Source organism: Clavelina lepadiformis, chromosome 7, assembly GCF_947623445.1.
Source record: "Clavelina lepadiformis chromosome 7, kaClaLepa1.1, whole genome shotgun sequence".
NCBI classification, from domain to species: Eukaryota; Metazoa; Chordata; class Ascidiacea; order Aplousobranchia; family Clavelinidae; genus Clavelina; species Clavelina lepadiformis.
In genome coordinates this window covers 18,668,253-18,695,582 of record NC_135246.1, presented here as the reverse complement: position 1 = coordinate 18,695,582, position 27,330 = coordinate 18,668,253, and the positions used below count along the sequence as shown (strand labels likewise).

General features: G+C 37.0%; 6 protein-coding genes across 8 annotated transcripts; 5 read left to right on the top strand and 1 right to left on the bottom strand.

Annotated features, from left to right (window-relative positions):
- The first annotated feature begins 104 nt into the window (after positions 1-104).
- LOC143465462 (uncharacterized) lies at positions 105-2,154 on the top strand. The gene is made up of 3 exons (XM_076963782.1): positions 105-327; positions 538-655; positions 797-2,154. The coding sequence occupies exons 1-3, from the start codon at positions 185-187 to the stop codon at positions 1,511-1,513; spliced, it is 978 nt and encodes a 325-aa protein (XP_076819897.1). The 5' UTR covers positions 105-184; the 3' UTR covers positions 1,514-2,154.
- Positions 2,155-2,272: 118 nt separating this feature from the next.
- LOC143465359 (uncharacterized) lies at positions 2,273-5,541 on the top strand. The gene is made up of 7 exons (XM_076963596.1): positions 2,273-2,454; positions 2,978-3,236; positions 3,656-3,791; positions 4,099-4,189; positions 4,395-4,504; positions 4,656-4,790; positions 5,018-5,541. The coding sequence occupies exons 2-7, from the start codon at positions 3,094-3,096 to the stop codon at positions 5,219-5,221; spliced, it is 819 nt and encodes a 272-aa protein (XP_076819711.1). The 5' UTR covers positions 2,273-2,454; positions 2,978-3,093; the 3' UTR covers positions 5,222-5,541.
- A 718-nt stretch (positions 5,542-6,259) lies between these two features.
- Positions 6,260-8,956, top strand: LOC143465313 (uncharacterized). The gene is made up of 5 exons (XM_076963539.1): positions 6,260-6,377; positions 6,634-6,682; positions 6,748-6,840; positions 7,623-7,822; positions 7,956-8,956. Exons 1-5 carry the CDS (start codon positions 6,315-6,317, stop codon positions 8,124-8,126), a joined length of 576 nt encoding a protein of 191 aa, XP_076819654.1. The 5' UTR covers positions 6,260-6,314; the 3' UTR covers positions 8,127-8,956.
- Positions 8,957-11,295: 2,339 nt separating this feature from the next.
- Positions 11,296-17,909, top strand: LOC143465552 (uncharacterized). Of its 3 annotated transcripts, none has more exons than XM_076963907.1 (6): positions 11,296-11,609; positions 15,552-15,678; positions 15,935-15,983; positions 16,049-16,141; positions 16,940-17,100; positions 17,236-17,909. In XM_076963907.1, exons 2-6 carry the CDS (start codon positions 15,616-15,618, stop codon positions 17,404-17,406), a joined length of 537 nt encoding a protein of 178 aa, XP_076820022.1. In that variant the 5' UTR covers positions 11,296-11,609; positions 15,552-15,615; the 3' UTR covers positions 17,407-17,909. The 3 variants fall into 3 exon arrangements, with proteins under 3 accessions (XP_076820022.1, XP_076820019.1, XP_076820021.1); XM_076963904.1 differs by having other exon boundaries at positions 11,300-11,609; positions 16,901-17,100; XM_076963906.1 differs by lacking the exon at positions 11,296-11,609 and having other exon boundaries at positions 15,489-15,678; positions 16,901-17,100.
- Positions 11,704-14,120, bottom strand: LOC143466243 (uncharacterized). The gene is made up of 2 exons (XM_076964883.1): positions 12,519-14,120; positions 11,704-12,397 (listed from the first exon to the last, which is right to left on the bottom strand). The coding sequence occupies exons 1-2, from the start codon at positions 13,277-13,279 to the stop codon at positions 12,382-12,384; spliced, it is 777 nt and encodes a 258-aa protein (XP_076820998.1). The 5' UTR covers positions 13,280-14,120; the 3' UTR covers positions 11,704-12,381.
- A 2,426-nt stretch (positions 17,910-20,335) lies between the features above and the next one.
- Positions 20,336-27,274, top strand: LOC143465040 (fatty acyl-CoA reductase 1-like). Its single transcript, XM_076963162.1, has 13 exons — positions 20,336-20,485; positions 21,224-21,424; positions 21,835-22,010; positions 23,018-23,112; positions 23,230-23,368; positions 23,479-23,602; positions 23,900-24,113; positions 24,363-24,521; positions 24,663-24,744; positions 25,021-25,110; positions 25,217-25,346; positions 25,698-25,825; positions 26,057-27,274. Exons 1-13 carry the CDS (start codon positions 20,468-20,470, stop codon positions 26,262-26,264), a joined length of 1,764 nt encoding a protein of 587 aa, XP_076819277.1. The 5' UTR covers positions 20,336-20,467; the 3' UTR covers positions 26,265-27,274.
- The last annotated feature ends 56 nt before the right edge of the window (positions 27,275-27,330 follow it).

Genomic DNA, 27,330 nt, shown 5'->3' with positions numbered 1-27,330 from the left:
TACACACAAGAGATAAGTCAGTTTGAAAAGTAGCCTATACCGATCATGCTTTATTTTTGTTAGCTCTAATATGTGATGTGGGTGAAGGTGTAGTCTGTGTTTAGAGATTTTTCAAACAATAATTGTCTTAGAGAATGACGTTTTGAGTGTTTAAAGTGTTGTTTGGAATAACTTTATTGCAACGATGTCAAACAAGATTGATGAAGAAGTTACTTGCCCTATTTGTCAAGATATCTTAAGAAAACCGATTCGGATCTTGTTGTGCGGACATAACTTTTGTCAGCCGTGCCTGGAAAGTTTGTTTGCAATGACATCTACCGAAACCCGGTAAGCCTTTTGCCTTGTGTAGGATAGCCTATGAATGCCATTCGCCTGATAAAACATATAATGTGTGAAATTTTGAAGCAAAATTGAGGAAAGTTGTTGACACGTAACTTTATCACCATGATATTTTGGCAAAGTTAGGGTTGTTCGAAATGCAGCGCTAACTAACTAATTAACTAATAACTAGTGCTAACCTGCGTGCTTCATTCCCAGATGCCCCAACTGTCGTGCAAGTGTTTCATCAGCAAATGGAATGGTGGCATTTCCTCGAAATAGAACTTTAGAAAACGTTATTGAAAAAATGGCGTTGGTTCCTGCACAAGAAGTTGCGGCAAGTTGAGACGTAATAGATTAATAACTGTAACGGTTAGCTTCGTATTTAGTGTTTAAATAAGATGTAGAATTTTATCTAAGTACAAACAAAACTGCGTGATCCTCGTTTATGTAGACAGGTTTTGAATTTGCATTACAGAATACATCCTCTCAACCGGAACAAATGCAAGATATTCGTTCCCCTAATGCGTCAAGTTATACTCTGGATAGCTTTAGAAGAAGCGCACCTTCCTTGAGTTGGTCGAGTGATGATGATGACGATGAATTACTGTTTAGAGAAATTTCCCCGCTTCCCTTATCTTCCCAGTTCGATTCTCCTGTCCTCCGTCGGTCAGGCGAATTTTCTTCAATTTCCCAGTCCCCAAGCGGCTCTTTTACTTCAAGGCGGTGGAGGAATCGCTCCTCATCTCCAACTTATTCCAACTTGCAATCAACAAGATACTCCCCTCCACCTCGATCTCCAAGCAGCTCTTCATGGCGGCAGAGGCACGAAAGTCGCTCCCCATCTCCCACTTATTCCGAGTTGTCGGAACCGCACGAACACTCTTACTCTTCTCAATACTTGGCGAGTTCTCTGTCGTCCTCTACGTCTTCTATTCCACCTCTGTGGAGTAGTCCACCATCCTCACAGAATGTTGATTCCTCAGATGAAAATGATCTTTTTTCCGTTTCACCAATTCGCATCCTGTCATTGTCTGAACTACTTCAATCTTTGCATGAATCTTCATCTTCTTCATCTTCTTCGTCATCTTACGATGAATTTCCCTATTTCAAGCGACCTTACGACTGTTCTCCTTTACCGTCTCCAACAAACTCTAATTTGTCGTGGTCGTATGAGCCCGATTCTTCATCTTGACGATACACGACGAGCGATGAAAATATTGATGGTTTTTAGTGTTCTGGAAGATTATTATTTAACCAAAGACAGCATTTTGTTCAAAAAATTCTTTATAAGATTTATAAATCAGTTCTGTGATACTGTACCTATATTTTTGAAGACATTTTGCTTCACTTATGTCAGTTCTTGCTTTTCTAGAGCACACTTTGCTTTTTCCGGTGAGGGAGAGGTGTTTTAGGTGACTCTTATTTATTTATTCAACGATCGAATGCGTTTCTATAGCTTTATAACATTTTTGCTTTTGCCTCATTGCTTTTTCCAGATAACAGTTTATTGCAATAGAATGTACAGATTATATTGAATTGTGCATGTATTTAATGGAGTGGAAATGTTTTTTCCTAAACTTCAATGTTTTGTTTTTGTTAATGTAATCGTTTACCATTCGTGGATAGTTAACACATTTCTACAATTGTTAACCTACGAAGGTTATTGTTCGAGATTGCTTCTTTCCCCTGTCATTATCACCTGGTAACTTCATTGAGCACAACCAATTATAAGATGTTTATGATGCAGATTACTTTCTTTCTGACGTACTAATAGAATGTATATAAAATCTTTTGTTCGATTTCTTTCATGACTATTAGAACGAATATCGAATTTCACAGATTCTTGCCAATGAAAACAAGCGAAACAATGACACCGATACACGAGAGCTGTCCTATTAAAAATAATAGAACGGAAACACAACAATAGGCTTTAAGAAACACTCCCTACGTTTTGTGACCTGGACAGATGCTGGGAAAGCTAATATGCGTAATGAGAACTGATTAGACAAAACACGGACAAAGTAATACGGAGTCAATGTATAATTAATTAATTATAGCCGGTTAGGAGAAGTTAACTACTCTGAGCAATTTTTTCAATGTGAAACCAGAATTAGAAGCAAGTTTTGAGCGAGAGTAAGTAAGAAGCAAAAATTTTAACTGATCTTAAATCAAAGAAAGTTGTCAGTAAGTAGCTTACACCGGAGAACTATTTTATCGAATTCAACTACTAACTATTGAGAATGTTGATTTTTCATTGTTACGTCATAATTTTCACCAACTCTGTCATAATTAGCAAGAAATGTTCGATACATTTTTTGCCAACAATTGCTTAATCGCTACAGATTAATTATTGAAACATTCATTGTCCGGTACTTCTCGCTTACAACTTTTTGATTTAATGTCGACTCGGTTATGGACTTTTCCCACAATTTGAAGATTTTCTGTTTTCCTGAAGTTTAAGCTTTGCTGTCTGCGTATACTTGAAGTTTATATATACTACACTATACTTAAAGTTTAGTATACCACTGCATATGCTATTTACCTCTATACTCAATTTACAACTAGATATATAGCAAATAGTATTATGGGATATAACTATAATTTATATATATATATATATTATATATCTACTTCATACTTTCCTAAACTATTACAGCCTACTGGCATTGATGATCCCTGCATTTGAAAAAGCCCTCAACGACGGAAAAACAACTTGACGCCTGCGCGCGCAAGAAACAAGTGCTCATAAGAGACAGTTCTGAGCTTGATGCGATGTCTGAGGCGATAGAAGAGGAAGCGACGTGTCCGATTTGCCTCGACATTTTGCGGAAACCGATCCGGATTTTAACTTGCGGACACAACCTCTGCCATCTCTGCTTGACGGAATTATGCGGTTGTTCCGCTTCTAGATCTCGGTTAGATGTCTGTGTTGAATCCGTTGCTTAAGTGTAACCCACATCAAGAAATACTTTTGGTCATGTCGCTTAATCATCAGTTTCATCACCTTTATAGATGCTGTTTGTTGTTGTTTTCACCGCTCATTGTTTGTTGGATAAGTTGCAATGTTCTATTTCGCTATAGACTAATGGTTACAATTTGATTTTTGGTTCCGTTACACACAATGACGAAAAACAAACGATACGAATATACGATGTATAAGGCTACAACCTTAGCCTCTGTAATATGCGACGGTTTATTTCTACAACGCTGTAACAAGAAATCAAGAAGTTATCCAAATTAATTCAATTTCATTTAAACATACATGTTTCTTTCGAAGGGAGCAGTATCTCAAAAGTTTCTATAACATCGTAATTGTTTTCACATTCTGCTTAAGGAACCATTCCAACCAACGATGCCCGACCTGCCGGCAGAACATTGTGCTCACATCGAGTGGAGTTGACGGTTTTCCCCGAAACCGAACTTTGGAGAACATCATTGCAAAAGTTTCGGTCTACAACACAACCATACTGGTGAGTAATGATCTTTAAGGGCATTTTGGCTGGTGATGCAGTTAAATTTCCCCGATGGTTTCTTAAATCTTTTACTTTTGCAACTGCAGTGAAAAATTTATAGTCAGACTTACCTTGATAAAAATTTTTAGCGATTGCCGAAGTTCAAACTTAAAAACTGCCGGTGATCATATCTGTGTTAAAATACATGTTTTAACTTCCGCTGCAAATCGCACTTCATCACATTCCTTCAATTTTTCTATATACTCAAATAATTTAAGATCCCGTTTATACACATCGCCTGTAAAAGTATATTTTATCTTTCCAGCCCGCCACAACTACGCCAGATGTTCCTACAGCGTCTTCTAGCTGTCCGCCACCAGTGCCACCAAAAGACTGCACATTAAACGAATACGCAGGTAAAGGGTCAACGGTCACCTTGTAATTGTACTGCGAAACAAGAACGAAAATCACATAACCTTTGTAAAGCGTTTCTACGCAAAAAGTTAACCGTTAAACTTGTACGTACTGAGCCTTCATTAGACAGAACGTAATTACTCAGAATTAAACATCTAAAATGTTGTAAGCGCTAGTTTTCCACGCTATGTCTTGCATTTGGTTCAGATACAATTTCTTTGAGGACCCAGACAGCTCGAACCCAAGACCCCGTCGAAGTATCATTGGTACAGGCCCAGGCAGAATACGAAGAACCAATGAGGCTTCAAACAGCAAAGGTACTTTTGGGTTCGACCACATTTCAATCATTGCTAACTGGTACAGTATTTTATCCTTTTTTAGCATTTAATTTATTTATAGTTGCTAATTACAGTGTCACGGTATATTGCTTATTTTAAAGCAGACTATTTATACTATAAAAAATTATAGGAACAGCCAGCTAGTCACAACGAACTGAAAAATCAGAAGTGGTACTTCGGAAACTTAAAACGTACGGATGCGGAGAAGATGCTTATGGCTAGAGCAAAAAACGGGAGATATATTATCCGGGACAGTGAAACATCGGTGAGATGATGTGTGTCAGGTGTAGACATAATTTAGTTATGACAGAAGCGTTGTTGTTTGATTGTAACTTTTACCATAGGCCAAGTAGTCTAAAAAGCTTTCATAGAAAATAAACGTAAAAGAACAAATCAGTGAAACCAACTGAGAATTTAAACGGGAGCTGGAGAGGGAATTAAAGGATTTCCAAAAAATTAGAGCAAAGTTGTCAGCTGGTTTTTTCACTCCAGGCCGGCCAGTATTCCTTGTCGGTGAGGACACCTCAGAAGGTTCGTCATTTCAAGATCTTTCTCCACGAAGAAGAGGGAGAATGGGAAATATCTGGAAGAAGATTCAAATCCATGAAGGTTCTTCTCGAAACTTACAAGAGTCATCCCGTGTACACCAGCTCAACCCATGGCGACATCTTTCTCATGAAAACGTTTAAGCGTTGACGGCGATTGCGCGACGCTCAACAGCAAAGGACGTCTTGTGGCGAATCGAAAGGATTCTTATGACGCAATAAACGGCCCAAAGTGACAGAGTTAAGCTTTTGTTACGCCAAAACTGCCTGTCTTTCGCGGTTTTATTACATCACAAAATCGTGTTGTGTTTCCGTAGGTCATTTTGTTCTGGTAAATATAACTAAAGTTGTTATCTTTATGAGATGACAGGAAGAGTCTTTAGTAGGTCACAGTAAAGCGTAAAACGTTTACGAGAGCGTATGCGGGAAAGTTGTTTTGAGCTTTTAATGACGTAATTAATAAAAAAAAAACTATTGTAAATAAACCTAAAATATACAATAACTAAGCAACTAGCTGATGTAATGTTTGTGGATAGTTTCCTTTCTACTCCAAACAGCTTGTAAGGGTTTGGAATGTTGCATCGAACCAAAACTCGAAAATGAAATAAAATATTGCATTGTGCTCATCACAATGCTTTCTGTTATGCCCCTCAGACAACACGGTCAGTATTGTATTATATTTTTCAGCTTTCTTAATTTAGTACAAAAATATTTGCGCGACCCCCAGCTTGGAACAAGGTCAACAACAAAGTCAACAAACCAGTTCATCAAATTACGTGGTTTGTTGACGTCAGAAATCTGAAAGTCTAAGTATTATATTCTGCAATCATATTTATTAATGATTAACAATTTAACGATCGAATCAACGTCCCAGCCTTCTGCTTAACGAGAAGTTAACCAGGTTAGTTTATTTAAGGCCTTGCCAACGCCATTTCCGATTAGTCTATAGTTACAATGACCAGTGCCAGAGTTATTATAACTTATGAAACATAGACAGTTTATTTTGTGTTTAAGATGTTTCAGGCTTTTTAGTTTGGTTTGATGAATAAAAAGAAAAGAAATTGCTGCAAGCATGCAGTTGCGTATTTTAATTTCACTTTCATACGTAGGCAAACACGACTCGATCTATTGTGATTGGTGTACAAATATACTTTGACTAATTTTCTGTGTTTGGCTGTAGGCCTAGTTGTTGGAGGCTATTTCTTTTGCCGGAACGCAGTCGTCATCGGAAACATTCACCCAGGATGGGTCGCTGTTTATTGAAAGAGTTCCTACTGTATTTTGTCATATTTATAAGCTACGCCAAAGTAAATTATAATTCACTATAGCAAGCAGATAATTTCTGGCCATGTAGACAATAAATGACAATTATTATCTATGTTTGCAGAATTGCTTTATCTGCAAGCCAAGTATAGGCTACATTTGGCATTTTGTAAATCATAAATAAACATCGTGCACTTGGGTAGACTTTCACCGATACGACACTGCAGGGAGAATAGGCTAAATGTGTGATATCAGTCGGTCGCTAAAACGACACAATGATATTTTTCTATTTTCTTTCAGGGTTCTGAAAAGTGCCGCGGTGACGATGGTGGATTCATGTACTGCCAAGGTACGATAAAAGTTTGGCGCATTTTTTTTGTAATTGGTTCTTAGTCGTGTAACATTATACTGCAGATGAAAGTGCTTCATCGATAGCTTTTTGCTGTGATTTTGATGACGGCCATTACGAAGACTGCTGCTATTACACCGCAGTCTGGACTCTCTGGTGTAAGTAGAGTTTCCGGTTGTGTTTTGAAAAAACTCGCTGCTTTTTTTAGTTAGTTTGCTTAAAGTTAGATATCGATTTGATTACAAATATTTTTGGATCAATTTCAAAGTACCGCCGGTAACGATACTTAGTAAAAAATTACCGTCGGTGCCAGGATTGTTTCACAAAAGTAGTTCGGTAATTTGTCGGTACTCTGTACCGGTGTACTTTGTCATAGCAGATCCTGTTGAAGTACAAATTGTTCTCTTATTTTAGCCACGCGTTTGTTACTTTAAGCCAAACATATATGTGATCTCTATTCGTGCGATATTATAAGATATTTGTAGATGGAAAACGAACAGCAAACGTTAAAATGTGCATTAAGGTCTCATTAAAGTGAACCTTTTGGTAAAACCACTTCTTAAAACCTTGAAATAGTCAGTAGCCTACCGAGTTCTGGGACCGATTAAATTGTTTGAAAAAAGTATTTCAATACAGTGGTTCTGTACTTTTTTCCAAAAGTAACGACCATACCAGTATTTAGAGTGAAAAAGTACCAGTATTTCAGTATATATATAGCCTGTAGTACTGTAGTCCATATATAGCCTGTAGTACTGTGATGCCGGTCACTTTTGCTGCCTTTAGTTCACTACAGCTCTCAAGTTAATTAAACGTTTTAGCGAAAAAAGCTTTTATGCATTTGAGGTTTGCACCAGTAGAGACGTTTAATAAGACAAACGGGAAGCATAAATGGATATATATATACATCTGTATATTTATAGCTTAGGAATTTTAATCTTAGATTTTTGGCTGGGACTCTTACTGGGCTTGGCCGTTGTGATTTCTTTGATTAGCGGGCTTTACCGGATGTGTCAAAGAAACAGACAGACTAAATATTCGAGAAGAAATCCACAACAACCCTCTGCGGTCCAATCAATCCCCATCGATCGAGTCACTTCTTTACCGGAACCTACCTTTGCCTACAACAACACAAAAGTTGAAGTAAGATAGGCCAAGTATTGCCAAAATCGCTTTCTTTCATATACTGTATTAACCATATCTCGTCTGATGTGGTTAAATAACCCATAATCGAACAGTTGATAAGATCTAGGCTGAAGCAGACGCTGTGCTTTAGGCAATTGAAATGGATTTTCCGCCGTCGTACCAAGAAGTTGCAGAACAAGGTATCGATGACAAGTTCAGAGACGTTGCTTCGTTTGGAACTGATCAAGTCGAGAGCCCAGTCGCACAACACCCCGCTCCTTGTTCGAGCATTGCACCGGACGTGACGATGCACGCCGTATGATTTAATAAACATATAGATTAAAGCATTAGGCTACACTGGAAATGCATTAGTCACAAAAACAACCTTAATGCATACTAATCAAAATTTTAACATTATACTTTGACCAATTTACACACTTTTCGATAAGATTTTGAAATATGAAAAATAGTCCTGATAGCCTGTCGGACAGTTTGCTGCAACCAGTGGAAATGTAGCCTATAGGCCTACTAAGTTATTACTATACAGTTGTCGTTTTGTACAGTTGTATTTGTATTTGTACAGTTGTATTTCGTATTCTTGCTTTAATTTCTTAATTGTATTTTCTTAATTATCTTAATTTAATTTCTTTCTTTAATTTCTCTATTAGAAATACGTGTATTTGTAATACGTGTATATCGCCGGCCAATTTATCGACGGTTAATTTCATCGCCGGCAAATTTACGTCACGGTCAATTTGATCGCTGGCCAATTTGTTGCCGGTCAGTTGTCCACTACCAGTTGTCGCCGGTGAGTTTGTTCACGGTCATATGTCGTGATCCCCTAAGTTATTACTATACAGTTGTCATTTTGTACAGTTGTATTTGTATTTGTACAGTTGTATTTCGTATTCTTGCTTTCCTTAATTTCTCTATTAGAAATACGTGTAATAATTTCTTATTCAACATATCTATCCTTTGTTAACTTTGTAAGAAAACTATGGTTTTATGTTTTGTGTATAGTTAACTTATAAAAATGTAATAAAGCGACGCGGTAAGCTATAAATGCCCATTAAAAGCGTTGCCTGAAAGATGGTTGAGCGACCTAGTTGACCTAGGCCTATACAGTACAGTATTTATAATTTTTAATATTTAACCAACGTATTATCGCTTGCGGGCTGTGGCGCATGACATCAGTACATCACAAAGCAAACAGGTGTGACGATTGAATAAAATGTTTGGTCAACAACTGTGTTTGCTCTGAGGAAAGCCACAGTGGAGAACTGAGCGTAGGCCTATACACTTAGCCTACATTTCAATATTTTGCTCGATTTTGTCAACACAAAGTTTTACTCAAACCATTTTCATGCAAACCTCAGTTATAAGCCTATTGTCTATCATTGTATAGGAGTTTAGCAGTCTTGCTAATCATTATTGATGCTTCTCGGGACAATTTTTGTTCTTGCATCCGACAAGCCTTCGAGAATCTTTCATTTTCCTCCGTTCATTGTTGTTTCAGGGGTTTTTATTTATTCCCTGTTTTACGGTTAACAATTTTCATTTATATATTTTTGCTCTTCCACATAGTACAGGGGTCGGCAACCTTTTGCACTTAAAGAGCCATTTTAACCGATATTCCACAAAACAAAAATCAATGGGAGCCGCAAAACTATTTTCACAGTAAAACGAAAACGACACTCTGTTACAAAACTGTCATGTGTCACATTTATAAAAGCAGTTAATTCAGTAAGAAAGCAATGAAAGCAAATGAATTTGTCCACGAATTGTTGAACGTTCTATTTTCTTCAGACACTTTTCTTTTCTTAGATTTACTCATAGTTGGTTGGCTGTTACAGCTGTTACAGCCTGCGCACTCTCTAACTCAGAGGTCGTGAACCTATGGCTCGCGAGCCAGATATGGCTCTTTTGATGACGGCATCTGGCTCGCAGATAAATCTAAGCTGGCATTTCTTAGCACAATTGTTACGAATAAAACTTTTCTGTTATTTGTAGTTTTGTAGTTTTGTAATTTCTGTACCATGCAGCACCAGAAATCGCAGTAAACAGTAATTAGCATGTTATTAAAGAGTAAATTCAGACATTTACCGTTGTCTAAAATAGTTGGTTTTGCTTAAAAATGCACACGTTAGTTGCATTAAGTGTTGAGAAATATTATATGGCTCTAACGGAAATAAAAATTAACAATATGTGGCTTTCATGGCTCCTTCGCCAAAAAGGTTCCCGACCCCTGCTCTAACTAGTCTAACTGCTGCTAGTAGACTGCTAAAAACAACCTTTATGTTAATCGACTAATTATGACGTCACAACCAGAATGATTATGCTTTCATTTACTATAATGTGCTCAGTGAGATAAAGACGCGAGTGTTCTTCTGTTTGTTTCTACTGTAGCAATAAAATTAATAAGAGCCGCATCAGAAGGATGAAAGAGCCCATTGCGGCTCCGGAGCCGCAGGTTGCCGACCCCTGACATAGTATAATAAAAAAATAAACGTCATGTGAAATACGAATATGCGAAATGAGATAAGTAGGTAAAGATTAGTCGAACAAAACTTTTATTCGCCAATGACCGTAAGAAAGCTTGTAATGAAAATTCCTGTGTTAAACTCGCCTCGTTTATCTTGATTACTTGTGTTTGTCTGCTTCGCGCATTCCTTAGTTGTAGACTAAGATTACTCCACGGTTCGTATTGTCACAAACGAACATCCTTTGAGCTGTGAGGTTGTGTTGCTTTTCTACTATTATTGTTTTACTATTATTCTATTATTTCAGGTGAATGATTTACGTTAAATAAAGCTAAGAATAACGGCATCATTTAGTACAAAGCTTAAAAAAGCTTTCATGACTAGTAGAGCGAATATCGAATTTCACAGATTCTTGCCAATAAAAACAAGCGAAACAATGACACCGATACGCGAGAGCTGTCCGTTTAAAAATAATAGAACGGAAACACAACAATAGACTTAAGAAACACTCCCTAGTACGTTTTGTGACCTGGCCCATGGCGACATCTTTCTCATGAAGCCGTTTAAGCGTTGACGGCGATTGCGCGACGCTCAACAGCAAAGGACGTCTTGTGGCGAATCGAAAGGATTCTTATGACGCAATAAACGGCTCAAAGTGACAGAGTTAAGCTTTTGTTACGCCAAAACTGCCTGTCTTTCATGATTTTATTACATCACAAAATTGTGTAGTGTTTCCGTAGGTCGTTTTGTTCTGGTAAATGTAGCTAAAGTTGTTAGAGATAACAGGAGGAGTCATTAAGAGGTCACAGTAAAGCGTAAAACGTTTACGAGAGTGAATGTGGGAAAGTTGTTTTGAGCTTTTAATGACGTAATTAATAAAAAAAAACTATTGTAAATAAACCTAAATTATACAATAACGAAGCGACAAGCTAATGAAATGTTTGTGGATAGTTTCCTTCATACTTCATACAACTTGAAAGCGTTTGGAAAGTTGCGTCGAACCAAAACTCGAAAATGAAATAAAATAGGCCTATTGCATTGTGCTCATCAGAATGCTTTCTGTTATGCCCCTCAGACAATACGGTCAGTATTGTATTACAGTATATTTTCCAGCTTTCTTAATTTAGTACAAAGATATTTGCGCGACCCCCAGCTTGGAACAAGGTTTAAACAAAGTCAACAAACCAGTTCATCAAATTACGTGGTTTGTTGACGTCAGAAATCTAAAAGCCAACGTAGTATATTCTGCTGTCACATTATTAATGATTGACAATTTAACGATCGAATCAACGTCCTAGCCTTCTGCTTAACGAGAAGTTAACCAGGTTAGTTTATTTAAGACCTTGCGGATTAGTTTATAGTTACAATCAGGACCGGATTAAGCTTTTTATGGGCCTGGGGCTCTATGATAGTCAGAGGCCTATTTTTTATTCTATTCGTTGTACTAAAAGCTAACCACAATTGAAACAAAAAACAAATATTAATACATAAACAAAGTATATATTTACTTTGTATGCACACATTCAAATGACGCATTTTCTGGATTTAGACAATGCAAAGCTCTTAATAATGTCATCGGTGTCTATTTTTTGCAAAATGTCGTTTTCGATGCAGAGTATAGCTAAGGAATTCAACCTTTTCTGCCTCATAGACGAACGCAAATGATTTTTTACTCTTTTTAGTGCTGAAAATTAGCGCTCGCCAGAGCAATTAGAAATCATCAGACAAAGCTTGAAAACAACCGATACATTAGGGCAGTGGTTCTCAACCTTCTGATCTTGGCGGACCCCTTTTGGTGCTGTCAAAGCAGCTGGCGGACCCCTGAAGTTTAAGCAAACTAAGGGTTCTGAGACTGCACTTAAATGTTTCTTTGCTTAGTTTTACTTAATAGTCTTGGTGCACAACTGCGCTATTTAATCAAAATAACATCAAACTATGCGGATATTTTTATTTATTTCAAAGCGAATACACTTAATGGGAGTTTTGCTGTTGCATATTAGAAACAAGCTAAAACTGAGAAAGCGATTATGTGCAATCTCCAGCAACTTAAAATCAATGTATCCAGCTGTCTTCTCGTATAATCCGCAATCTATTGCATCACAATAGGCCTTCCCTGCGGGTGATAAATCTCAGTAAGCTTTTGTATTGTCCCATCACAATAGGAAATTAAGCAAATGTTCAAGCCTATTCCAAACAGCAATGATAAATAGCAAAAACTTTTTAAAAACTCGTACTTTATGTTGCAAATTTCGAAGTTCTCACGGACCCCCTGAAAACGTTTCGCGGACCCTTGGGGGTCCGCGGACCCCCGGTTGAGAACCACTGCATTAGGGAATGCATGCGCGAATTCATTTTCATTTATGAACTTAAACATCTGAATTTCTTTGCATTCACTGTTGAAATAGTGTTGTTTTATCAGTGTAGAAAAAGGAATCATCTCCTCAGGCAATGACTCCTCCAGATCATCTGGATAATATTGAAGTAACGATTTCGCACTTGCTTCAATTTTGCAGTTAGACATGGTGTTCAATTCTATCAGAAACGAAAACTTTCTTTGGAGACCGTCGTAAGCTTCTAGTCGGGTTTTCATAGACGAAAGAATTTGGTCAATGATCGGCAGATATGAGTCTACTTTGAATCTGCTCGATGGATCAAGTGATGTGTCTTCAGATTCACCTTCGCTATCCAACCCTACTTTTCTTCTTTTCTTTCTTGAAATTTCTTCAGTGTAATGATGACAGCCACTTAATGCTTGACCTCTTCCTTCAAATGTTTGAAATTGGGGTCTGAGAAGTTGAATAAAGTTCTGTAGACCCTGAAGCAAATTTGTTGCCTTATTCAAAGTCATGTTGCTGTCCTGCAGAGCCTGACTCGTCTTATGGAACCGTTCCATTATGCACGACCATACCTCGACTAAAATACCAGTTTCAAGCTTTTTCATCGATGAAACAAAACCCCTGGCTGTTTCTTTAGTTTGATGTTTCATCATTGTCATCAGATATTGCCGTCAAGACTTGAAGAACCGCTTGGTAACCTTTTCTTAGTGCATGTAGCGCATCATATCGCGCCTCCCAACGTGTATCAGACAAAGGCTTAATTGTTGGACATTTAAGTGGTTTCAGTGCATCAACAAGAAGATTCCACCTGTGTGTTGAAGCTGAAAAGAATACATAGAGTCCTTGAACAAACATGAAAAAACGAACCGCGGATTGGCAACACTCAGCAGCACATTTTCCCACAAGATTCAAGGAATGTGCTACGCAAGGAATATATTCTGCTTGGTGGTTGCGTTCTTTTATTATAGCTTGCATACCTTTATATTTTCCGCTCATGTTAGCAGCGTTGTCATAAGATTGTCCTCGGAGATCTTTCAAACTGATCCCATTGTATTCTATAAACTCCAAAAGTATATCAGCCAATTGGCGACCAGTGTGTCCACGGGTGGGCATAAATTTGACAAATCGTTCCACGGGACCATCAGGTAAAACATACCAAAAAATTATTGTTAACTGGTCAAAATTTGCAATGTCAGGTGTTGAGTCCACGGACACTGAATAATACTTTGCTTGTTTTATTTCGGAAATAATAATATGTAATACTTTTGTTGCAATTGCGTCAATGAATTCCTCACATACAGTCGATGAGAAATACGAAACGTGTCCCTTGCCTTTGTTCACTCTCTTTTGAATATGCTCAGCAAGGAAAGTATTGTATTCTGCCAACAACTCCAAAATTCCAAGGAAGTTACCGTTTTGTGGAGAACCAACCCTCTCACTACTTCCGCGGAAGGCCAGCCCTCTGGATGATAGGAATTTTATCACGCTTAAAACTCGAGCTAATACTTTGCACCAAAATTTTCTGTCAGATTCTTTTTGCTCTTCCAAATCTTTGCAAATGCTTCCTTTTTTTGCTCTTCGAGAGAAATATGTTGAAAGATAACTTAAGTGTTTGTTAGAAGATTCGTGCCTGGCCAGGTCGCGTGGTGCATGTTTTCAGTCGCCATAACCAACTGATGCCAGCTGCAGCATGATTTTCTCAGAATCAGACGCAAAAAGTTTGCAAAAAAAGTAGTAGCCTAAAGTTTCTTGGTTGAAGGCGAATAGCACAACCATTCGCGTTTCACTATTTCGCCGTTCAATTGTTCTCGCCAAAATAGCGATTTAGAACAACGCCGTTTAAGTTTATCGCCAGTAATACGTGTCTCTGAAGTTGAAAAATCTGCATCAAGATGTTGAAATTCTAAACTTCCTATTTGGCAGCAGTAATCTCTCAGCTGGTCAGAAATTCCTCCCCAGCATCCAACATCCATGTCGTGTTGAATAGTTTCTTTTACCCCATGTGTTTCATCCTCAGCAACATTAGATGACTTGGTTTTTAAATTTGGTTCCGATGAAACAATATTTATATGTGGCTCTGCAATACAGTCACTCGAAGTAGATGGTCGCAAAGCAGTTGCATTAGGCCTACAGGACGTCGTTTCTGCAATGTTGCTTTTCGGTTCGCTTACAACATCAAAAAAATCAGTCACTTTTTTTGAACCTGCTACAAATTTTTTCAATTTAGCTTCTGCTTCTCTTCTAGATTTCTCCTTTTCCCAACCGCTTTTATACTTCTTCATTTTTATTTTTAAATTAATTTAGCAAAGCTAAAAACAAAACAACTAAAAACAATATGTTGCTATACTCTAGCCTAGACTATAGCAACAGCTACTCTAGCTACGCCTAGAGTCTCTAGGCGAGCTAGATTTAGATGACCCTATAGTGGTCTTTCGCTACTGCCTGCATGCTCAATATTGTTATGTGCGTTACTGCGAAATAAACTTGACTTGACTTGGCTACTAACAATCCTGCCTAACAGCCGAGAAAAAGCGATTGTTGCGTCATACTGACCAGGTTGGGTTTTACAGTGCATGGACTGTGTTTTCAATAATAGCTGGGATATTTGTATTAGCCTAGGCTACCTTAGTTGTTTCATTGACTTAGTGCAGTGGTGGGCCTATATTTGGGTGTGGACCTGGGGCTGCAGCCCCATCAGCCCCCGCCTTAATCCGGCCCTGGTTACAATGACCAGTGCCAGAGTTATTACATGAAACATAGACAGTTTATTTTGTGTGTAAGATATTTCAGGATTTTTGGTTTGATGAAAAAATAGAAAATAAATCGCAGTTGCATATTTTAATTTCACTTTCATACGTAGGTAAACACGACTCGATCTATTGTGATTGGTGTAGAAACTTTTTTTGACTAATTTCCTGTGTTTGGCTGTAGGCCTAGTTGTTGGAGGCTATTTCTTTTGCCGGAACGCAGTCATCATCGGAAACATTTATCCAGGATGGGTCGCTGTTTATTGAAAAAAATCCTGCTGTTGTTTGTCGTATTTATAAGCCACGCCAAAGTAAAGTATAACTCACCATAGCAAACACATAATTTCTGGCCATATAGATAATAAATGACAATTATTATCTATGTTTGCAGAATTGCTTTATCTGCAAGCCAAGTATAGGCTACATTTAGTATTTTTTAATTCATAAATAAACATTGTGCATTTGGTCAGGCTTTCACCGATACAGCACTGCAGTGATAATAGGCTAAATGTGTCGTATCAGTCGGTCGCTAAAACGACACAATGATATTTTTCTCTTTTCCTTCAGGGTTCTGAAAGGTGCCGCGGTGACGATGGTGAATTCTTCTACTGCCAAGGTACGATAAAAGTTTGGCGCATTTGTTTTCTAATTGGTTTTTAATCGTGTAACATTATACTGTAGATAGAAGTGGGTCATTGATAGCTTTTTGCTGTGATTTTGATGACGGCTATTACGAAGAGTGCTGCTATTACACCGCAGTTTGGATTCGCTGGTGTAAGTAGAGTTTCCGGTTGTGCTGTGAAAAAACTCGCTACTTTTTTTAGTTAGTTTGCTTAAAGTTAGATATCGATTTGATGACAAAAAGTTTTGGATTAAATATTTTCAAAGTACCGCCGGTAACCATATTTAGCAAAAAATTACCGTCGGTATCAGGATTGTTTCAAAAAAGTAGTTCGGTACTTTGTCGGTACTCTGTACCGGTGTACTTTGTCATAGCAGATCCTGTTAAAATTGCAAATTGTTCTCTTATTTTAGCCACGCGTTTGTTACTTTAAGCCAAACATATATGTGATCTAGCTCACTTCGTGCGATATTATTAGATATTTGTAGACGGAAAACGAACAGCAAACATTAAAATGTGCATTGAGGTCTAATTAAGGTGAACCTTTGGAAAACCACTTCTCAAAACCTTGAAATATAGGCAGTTTAAAAGTAGCCTACCGAGTTCTGGGACCGATTAATATGCTTGAAAAAAGTATTTCAGTACAGTGGTTTTGTACTTTTTTTCCAAAGTTGACGACAGGACCAGTATTTGGACTGAAAAAGTACCAGTATTTCAGTACTATAAAGCCTGTAGTAGGCTACTGTGATGCCGGTCACTTTTGCTGCCTTTAGTTCACTACAGCTCTCAAGTTAATTAAACTTTTTAGCGAAAAAAGCTTTTATGCATTTGAGACGTTTATAAGACAAACGGGAATCATAAATGGATATATATCTATATGTATATATAAAGCTTAGGAATTTTAATCTTAGATTTTTGGCTGGGACTCTCACTGGGCTTGGTTGTTGTAGTTTGCTTGATTAGCGGGCTTTACCGGATGTGTCAAAGAAACAGACAGATTAAATATTCGAGAAGAAATCAACAACAACCCGCTTCGGTCCAATCGATTCCCATCGATCGAGTCACTTCTTTACCGGAACCTACCTTTGCCTACAACAACACAAAAGTCGAAGTAAGATAGGCCAAGCATTGCAAAAATCGCTTTCTTTCATATATTAACCATATCTCGTCTGATGTGGTTAAATAACCTATAAATAATAATCGAACAATTGATAAGACCTAGGCTGAAGCAGACGCTGTGCTTTAGGCAACTGAAATGGATTTTCCGCCGTCGTACCAAGAAGTTGCAGAACAAGGTATCGATGACAAGTTCAGGGACGTTGCTTCGTTTGGAACTGACCTAGTGGAGAACCCAGTCGCCCAAAACCCCGCTCTCTGTTGGAGCATTGTACCTGGCGTGAGGATGCACGCCGTATGATTCAATAAAAAATATAGATTAAAGCATTAGGCTACACTGAAAACGCATTAGTGACAAAAACAAAAACAACCAATTTACACACTTTTCGATAAGATTTTGAAATATGAAAAATAGTCCTGATAGCCTGCCGGACAGGTTGCTGCAGCCTATGGACATGTAGCATGCTAAGTTATTATTATACAATTGTCATTTTGTATTTCGTGTTCTTGCTTTCCTTAATTTCTCTGTTATAAATACTTGTAATAGCCTACTTTCTTATTCGACGTATTTATCCCTTGTTAACTTTGTAAGAAAACCATAGATTTATTTTTTGTATATAAGTTTAATTAACTTATAAAAATGTAATATAGCGAGCTATAAATGCGTATTAAAAGTGTTGCCTGAAAGATGGTTGAGTAACCTAGGCCTATACAGTACTGTATTTACAATTTTTGATATTTAACCGACGTATTATCGCTTGCGGGTTGTGGCGCATGACATCAGTACATCATAAAGCAAACAGGTGTGACGATTGAATAAAATCTTTGGTCAACAACTGTGTTTGCTTTGAGGAAAGCAACAGTGAAGAACTGACATTTCAATACTTTGCTTGATCTTGTCAACACAAAGTTTTACTCAAACAATTTTCAAGCAAACCTAAGTGATAACCCTATTGTCTATCATTGTATTGGAGTTTAGTAGTCTTACTAATCATTACTGATGCTTCTCGGGATAATTTTTGTTCTTGCATCCGACAAGTCTTCGAGAATCTTTTATTTTCCTCCGTTCATTGTTGTTTCAGGAGTTTTTATTTACTCCCTGTTTTACGGTTAACAATTTTCATTTATATATTTTTGCTCTTCCACATAGTATAATAAAAAAATAAACGTCATGTGAAATACGAAGATACGAAATGAGATTAGTAGGTAAAGGTTAGTCGAACAAAACTTTTATTCGCCAATGACCGTAAGAAAGCTTAAAAAAGCTTTTCGTCTGAGGTCAGTTCAGGTAGGCTATAAAAAGCTTGGCTGAAGGACGTAGAAAGAAGTCTGTCTGCTATAATCCTCCGTGTCGATTTACAGTAAAAGACCTCACGCCCCAGCGAGTCAGGCAGATGTTGCAACGGCCGACGCCATTTTTGAGGCGGTTTTTCACACCCTGTGTGAGGAAGTCAAAATCAAGAAGATAATATTTTTCGGAGAATTTTATGATCGTTGGTCAATGTTAGTTATACCATGTCTTTATAAATAAAAACACTTCATGATGTAAATTGTAAGCTCCCTATACGTCGGCTTGGCAGCAGAGGTCTAAGCGTGCCTGGCACATGAAATAAAACTGGGTTATCAAAATACATTCATCGCTAAATGCTTATAATGTTCTAATGTTATTAGGAATAAAAACATTTTTAAATTGTTTGGCAAGCAAAGAAACAATTCTCATTTGTTTTCCATGATACACCAAGCAATCGACAAAATGTTTGCTAAAAATGTTCGTTAGCTTGATTCTCTAAGCACATTGCTGCTTGGTAACCGGAAGATGTCAGGCATGTTTAATAAAAACTAAAATTTGAAAATGCTGTTTAGCAGGTTGAACTAATGACCTGGAATCGACTTAGTTTTAAACCGTAAGGACTAACGTTCTTTGAAAAATCGTGTATAAAATTGACTTATACTTTTGTGTGCAAGCGTTAACTCCGTTTGCGTGCGTCAACGTAGGACTGCTGACTTCGCTCGTTTGATAGACTGACCCTTATATTTCACTTAACTACTGACTTTTACCGGTTGGTAGACGAGTCAGCTTGGTTAGTGTAGTCAGCATTATGAACATGTAAGTGTTATATCTGTCAAGTTGTTATTGCCCTGCACTCTGACTCTAGGTATAAGAGTGCAGTTTGTGCACGTTAAATTTCGTTTAGAAATATGCTAGCCTGCTGGTTGGTGAGCAATAAGCATATAGGCAGTGTTGTCATCGATCTGGAATCAAAAATAAGGACAACCAGAATACAAAATAAGATTAAAAAGGTACTGAAGTTGCTGAACGGAATGTATTTATGCGACACGACAATACAAAAAAGACACTATTTGTTCCTCTGTCTCACGGCTGGTCTTGTCTAAGTTCACATTTACTTGTAGGATCGACTTGACTGCCCTTTCACTAAGAATGTTTCTTTCTTCCATGAAAATGGCAAGTGAAAATAAGGACATTTCTTAGAAATAAGGACAAAATATTTTCTAAGGTGCATAACTTCAAAATAAGGATGTTATGGCAACCCTGGCCGATTATGGTTATCTGCCAGATTGGAAATTTTATTATTTTTGGGTGAGAAATCCCACGCGCAACAAGATGAAACAATAAGATAAACAAAGAGCCGTACATCTGCATTTTTGTAGCCGGTGAATTTTTAGAATTAGCTATTTCGATCTATATGATATTAATGTTGACGTAAACTAATGTTTTAATGCTGGCATAAATTTTTGGCAGACAAAGTTTTCTGATTTAACTATTGCTCGCGAACCCCTGCGCCAACTTTGTTGACCCTAGGTTGGGAATCACCAGTCTATGGCCATAGTAGAAAGTTCGGCATGCACAAATGCGCTGGACTCGCTTACAGACTTAAGTGCTCACTGTACTTTTAATTTGATTCTGATTGATTGTTTAAGAACCAAATTGACTACTTGATGCTGTCATGCCAAACTTTGCATTTGCATGTACAGTTTCTTGTTGAAAGCTATCATAAGGTATATCCTTTTTAATTTGGTATATGACGGTATTCAAATGTATTGTTTTTCACTCACAACGAACGGATGACTTTGTGCACTTATATCAAGTTTAATGTCTGTTATCGTTTATGTATTCAGCTAATTGCATAAATAAATATGAATTGGCCTACTGTACCTAGTCCTGTGTGTATTTTTTTGATATGTATTGTGATATTTTGCATGTTATGATGTAGCTTACATGTCATTTTAAAAAAATTTGTTTGTCTTTAACAGTTTCTAATGCTGAATTAAGCTTCCGTAATTACCGGTATGTTAGATTCTTTGTGCTTTTTTGCTTCAAACGGAAAACCATAATCACAAGGATGTCAGATCAATATCAGGTATGTATGTTCCATTGTGTTGGTAGCCTTCTCTTTAAATCTTACTGATTGCACAGAATTAGAATTACTTTCTACACATTAATACAGAAGCACTGGCTTTTTGGCTGGTCTCATTGTAGCAAGAAATGGTTTGCCCTAATGTATTGAATCGATTGTAAATAACAGCTTATAAATTTTTTTGAATCATCATTTTTGCAGATTACATTTAAGGGCAGCTTACATTTGATGTCGGCTTACATTTTTTGTCTGTCGCTGTTTTTTTTGATAACTGTACACTTTATCAGCATAATTTTCTTTTTTATATTTTCTTTTCTTTGTCAGAAGCTCTTTGCCTTTCTCACAAAATAGACTAAACCACGTAGGATCATACGATTATGGTGAATGTGTGCGTCAATTTTTTCAGTTTCAGAAGCTTACTGTGCCTTGTGTTTAAGGGTGGTTTATATTAATTTTTAGTGCCTACTAAATATTGCTCACGATCGAGTCAATACAGTATCATGTATGGTAACCTTGTAATCTGTTGAATGGGCAGTTTTACTTTGTGTGTTTTTGCTTATGATGCCTATTCTAGAAATGTACAAAGAGTGACATATAATTATACATGAATAAGCTTGTAAAAATGAAATAATGTCATGAATTTATAAGCATGCTTAGTTATTAGCCAGATCTAGAAACATGCTACATATGTAGGCTATTTGGACAATTGTCATTTGTAAAATTGACTTTTTCTTTGTCTAGGATAAAATCAACAATCCAAGTATACCGCAATTTTTTGCCGACAAAACTGTTGCTGTCAGCGGTGCAACAGGTTTTCTAGGCCAATGTGTTATTGAGAAAATACTGAGAAAATGCCCCAACGTGAAAAAGATTTTGGTCTTTGTCAGGGAAAAAAGAAACCTGACCGTAATTGAAAGGATGGAGCAGTATGGCAAACTTCCAGTAAGTGGTCGGCATTGCATGTTATTTCGTTTGGTTGCATGAATTAGATTATGATTCTTAACCTTATCTTACCTTTATGCGATTTGTTGATATTTAATTGACCTAACAAGAAAATGCAACACTTAAAATGAATTTTTACGATTGTTAATGCGACTTAAATACATATGTATTATGTAGATAAACTGTCGTAACTGTATTCTTAATTAATGAGTAATTTTACCTTGATTAAGAACCCCAACACTTGGTCAATTGCTAGTTTCAGTCTAACAGTCAATTGGTTTGTTAAGAGTTTTTTTGTTTTATTTTTGACTTCATTTGAAATATCTTAAGGCATTTAAACTAATATATATATAATATTAATAATTAATAATATTAATGTATGTATGTATTGTATACCTTTTTTTCTGTAGGTATTTGATAAATTACGCAAAGAGCAACCTGATTTTCTGCAAAAAATTGTCACCTTGCCAAGTAATTTCGAAAAGACTGGATTCGACCTTAGTGAGGAAAACCTTAAGTTATTGCAGGAAGAAGTTAACATTTTCGTGCACTGCGCCGCTACCGTCCGATTTGACGAGCATTTAAGGTATGATGATGGATATGTTGTATTGCTGGATTGCTAGATTTGATATAGGTATTGTTTAACATAATACATAATGTTTAGTTTCTTGCCTAATGTTTAGTATTGGAGTTAGTGTTTTACCAATGCTAAACAGATATTACAAAAAAAAAGTCAGATCTAGGCCTGCACACGGCCTTAATTGCATGGTAAAAAAAGTGCCTTTAAATTACAATTAGATTTAAAAATAATATCCGGTTATTTGTTGAAGGAAGTTTTCACGTAACTCCCAGTATGCAAGAGACTTGATTGACAGTGTATAACGACAATAAATGTATTTTCTGGTAGAACTACCATATTGTGTTACTGCACAGGCTTATCACATATTTGTGCAGTTTGTGCAGAGTTTTGATGTTACGACAACTTTATCAATGGCCGATTAGTGAAATAATTGTGTAAAACTATCTATAGGTATATATATTGATAAAATAACTGAAGTGCAGTTCATATGTATTTTGATTATCGCTTGAGTTTTGAATAGTTGGTGCAACGCTAGTCGGGTATTTTGTGGTTTGCTGCTATTCACCAGAATGTCGCCTACATGGTGCCAACTATTATTGAATTTAGCGTCAAAATGTTTTTACTGATAATTAATTAATTGTAAGTCAACTAAACTCTTGCACTTACAGGGTCAGCATCATAACGCTTACGCAGTCATACTTCAGTGTTTGATTTTTGAACCACGTTATTTGCGTTGGTGATTGCTATATTGGGCAAAGGTCGTTTATTTTATAAAGCTTATAAAGTTCACCTGTTTGAGATTAATTTTATTGCTGACTCGATGCTTTCTAAGACAAAATTACATTTACCACCACTAAATTTACTGCAGTGTGACCAATTATGTGTTACACTGGTATAACCAACTTAACACAATCATTATTTCCATTTGACTCTTGTAGGCTTTTTGCATTTGAATTTTTTTTTTTTCTCTAAAATACCAACAAGAGTTTCACCGATCGTCTCACTGTGTACAGATTGGCATTTAAGATGAACACCGTCGGCGTTCGGTCAGTTATCAAGCTTTGCCGGACCATAAAGAACCTGGTGTCACTCGTGCATATATCAACAGGTTTATCTGATGCTTAGTATAAACAATTACACAACTGCTCGTGTTATCGTCCCAAAGATGGTGTTACCTTTTCTGTACTTGCGGTTATGATATGTTTTCTATTTCTTTGCACACCAGCTTACTCATACTGCGATCGGAAATTAATCGGAGAAGAAATTTATCCGACTGGTTGGGACTTTGACAAACTCCACGACGCCATGCAGTGGATGACAGACGACATGATAACCAAATTAACTCCTGATATCCTGAAAGACAGGTGCGTGTCTACTGAAATTTGCGACGAGTGAACAACTTGAGATAAAAGTTCATTTCTCACATTAAGGCTCTCTACTAACGCTTAGTCATGCACGACGCATGTTTTTGCAGGCCGAACACTTACACTCTAACTAAGGCTTTCGCCGAAGAGGTGCTCGCGAAGGAAGGAGAAGGCCTACCCATTTGCATTGTCAGGCCAAGTATCATTGGTGCCGTATACCGTGACCCTGTGCCTGTATGTACATTGCACTTTCATCTATAACTGTGTATTTATGACATTTGTGCTTAAAGATAATGCTAGTTTTGATACTGATAGATGAACATATATATTAATTTCACTTTGATTTGAAAGCGAAGCACCTACATTTTTCCAATTGTTCATTGCTACCATTATTAATGACGTTTTTTTCTAGTATAATATCAATAACTAATTTAATTAAAGAATTTGCTTGAATGAAGATTTGCTTAAAACCTCATGAAATTTTTCGCTCAGTTTTCGATTTCTTTCAAATGCGATAAACTTGTTCAATAGGGTTGGATTTCTAATCTCCATGGGGCTACAGGTTTGGTGCTTGCTTATGGCAAGGGGATGCTGCACTCTCTATGGACAAAGAGTGAAGTGAAAATAGATGTCATCCCGGCAGAATACGTCGTCAATTGCATCCTGGCAGCTGCTTGGAAAACTGGGGTCGCTCATGAGCAGCACAGACGCCTGTCTATGACGTCACTGTCTGGAATGGATGAAGGTATTGTCTTAACATATTGCTTTGAAACTAAAAATTTTCTACAGTTTTTTAAATATGGAATGATGAAGGATTGCTAAGAACAGGATTAGATTATAAACTTGAGTTTTGACAACTTCCCTGGGTTTGTTGGGCCTGTGTTACACACTGCAAGCTTACAAGTTATCCCAGGCAGATGTCTATGTTTTAGCTTACATGCCTCGTGTTGTAATTTCAACTTTCTCCACCTGTTATGCTGTGTTTGTTTTCTAGATGGAGACTCGAGCCAACTGAGCCGGGTTAATTCAACGGCAAAGTCTCTGAATTGTCTGGCTGAAGCTGACTCCACTCTCATACACAAGCGACGTAAATCTATTCCAATTTACAACATCGTTGTTGGAGATAAGATTCCTATCACTCTCGGCGATTTGGGTGGGTGCAGTATGTTGCTGTGGTAAATTATACCAAAGTTGTTATAAGCGCTGTACTACATAGATCATGATAGTTGGCAATTTATGGCTACGTACACTGTTTATAGGCCTTCGTAGTGAGGTTATTTTTCATATTATTTAGTTGGGATACTGAAAAACACTTTCTACACCTATCCTTTGAATGACGTGTTCCACATTCCATTTCTTCAAATAACTCCAAATAAGTAAGTATTGTTGATACGTCCGAAATCGTCAAAAACCTACCATGTTCTACTGCATATTATCAGATTTAGCATGGATTGTATAATGTGGTGGTTTCATGGGACTTGTGCTCATTTTTATTTGAAAGCTGCTAAAATCATATTTCCTTTAAGTTTAGGTATTTAAATAATCAATTTTTTATTCGAACGACTTGCTGATAAAAACATTGTGAGATGATCAGTCTATTGCCAATAAATACTATTTTGTCGTATTTAAGCAAGCTTTATCTTTTATCTTAGAACGCTCTACAGAACGATACAGTTTGTAATGCAGTATCTTCCCGCATACATTTTCGACACAGGTCTTACTATGTTTGGCCAAAAGCCCAAGTAAGTTGATATTTTAAGTCATATGCATTCATAAGGAAGCGTTTAACAGTTATTTTTCAATCACTACACGAGTACACGCTCAACCTGATTCAATGTTTCACCGCAGGCTGCTGCGTTACAACCAGCGCATACATGAAAGCACGCACAACCTTCAACTGTTTCTGCAAAACACCTGGAATTGGGAGACCAAGAACGTGGGAAGATTGCAGGGTCAGCTCTCAGAGGAGGACAGAAAGGTATTATGTGGGTTCATTGGAAGTGTACCCTTGTAAAATTAACATGTGTGCCCCCTTGAAAAAGCTTTGATTTTGACGACAAATCAGGTTAGGACATCTTACAAATAAATATTTACGTAGACCGTTAAAGGAATAATCACACAACAGATTATGCAGATGGATGCTATAATGCGATTTCCATGTAATTTGAATTAAAGCATTTTTCCCAGATCTGGTAATGTTAGGATGAATGGCCTTCTGGTGATGCCAGTAATAATAAGCATTACGTTTATTCAACATAACGTATCTGACTATATACCTAGTTTGGTGAAGTAACTCACCAGTGTTCTGTAAGCATCTGAACTTTTACAGGTATTTGGCACAACTGCACACACAGTCAACTACCGCGACTACTTGAAGCAGTATGCCATAGGTGTGAAGAAGTTCATTATGAAGGAAGATTTAGAAGGATATCCTGCGGCCAGAAGACGTCTCTGGAGGTAAGATTAGAACTCTGCTACATTTTGACGACAAGTTTCTAGTCTTGACCGTTTTTTTTGTTCGTTTATTGTTTTTGAACGTTTTTCTAGTTTTGTTTTGCTATAACAAGGCTAGCACCAATCTTGTCGCTCCCTATAGTCAATGGCAGAAAATAAACGATACCATAATTGAAAATACTGGCATTGGAGCATGTTTGTACTTTGTATGCATCTTGTATATTTATCATTTAGGTTGCGAGTACTCGTCTACTGCAGTCAGGGGATACTTCTCATGTTGGTTTGGAGACTTCTCGTTTCCCAGACGAGCACCGCCAAGAATCTCTGGCATCTTTTCATGTCGTTGTGGTTCAAATTTTTGAACTTCTTTCCAATCTCCAGCACACTGCAAAAGTCGCAAATTTTTAACATCCCTTTCTTGTCGCGTTTCATCTCCATTTAATCGGTGTTTCTCGCTTGAAAATCTCTTTTCGTGCAAACTCTTCTGAAGATAACGGCTAATCGTATTCACTTATGGCGCTTAGTGTGGTTAAACTGAATGGATATCTTCCATTAGCATTCAACTGATCACCCATTACAAGTAATCAACTAGTGGTTGGCCAACTATTATGTGTGGTGTGTATACTGAATTACTTAATTTGAGTTTTATGGTAATTTCTGCCTTATTCATGTACATTGTTAAGTGTTTTATACAAGTTTCAGTTTTTCTACAATGGTATGACTTTATCTCACTTAATTTTAAATGCACAAGATATATGTCTGTCTATGACATAATTGTATTTTATTTTTAACACCATATATATTTCATGTGCGAACATTCTTCGTGATTCCGTATAAAAATTCAGGCAATTGGGCATTAAATTTTATGTGAATAATTACAACCACGACACTGGCTTCTGGTTACGTACTTAATGGTTTTATTTTCCTGTGTGCATGACCTTTATAGTAGTGTTGTAATTCATGTCAGGACTATATTGTATATGTCCCCAGCTAAGTCGTGCTTTAAACATTTAAAGTCTTTCAAGTCAAAATAGTCCAACTTTTATACATTTTACTGCGCCATTACTTAACTTGGTCGATAGATTTTATGATGTTCACTTTGTAATAAGAAACACCTTATATCGGTCGTTGAAATTTCATATCGAACCTGCAAGGCTGAAATTACTAGATCTGTATATTTTTAATTGAGTTTTAGTTAAGCCTGGAATTTACTTCAAGCCTGTTTCATAATTGAAGCAATGGCAGTAATTATGATGGGCAGCAAGTATGTAGTGTTTAAAATGCTCATGGTGGTATTGGTCTTATGGTACTCGCTGAAAGTCCCATCATGCCCTATATGAGACTGTTATAATGTGTGATTTCATAAATTTATGCAATAGATTGGCAATTAAAAGTTCCTAGGTATTTAATGTGCATCATATATACATAATAAAACAAATTGAAAACAGAGAATTGTTGTCTTACAACTACAATCGCAGTGTTTTATATGATGTTGTCTGACCCGCGTT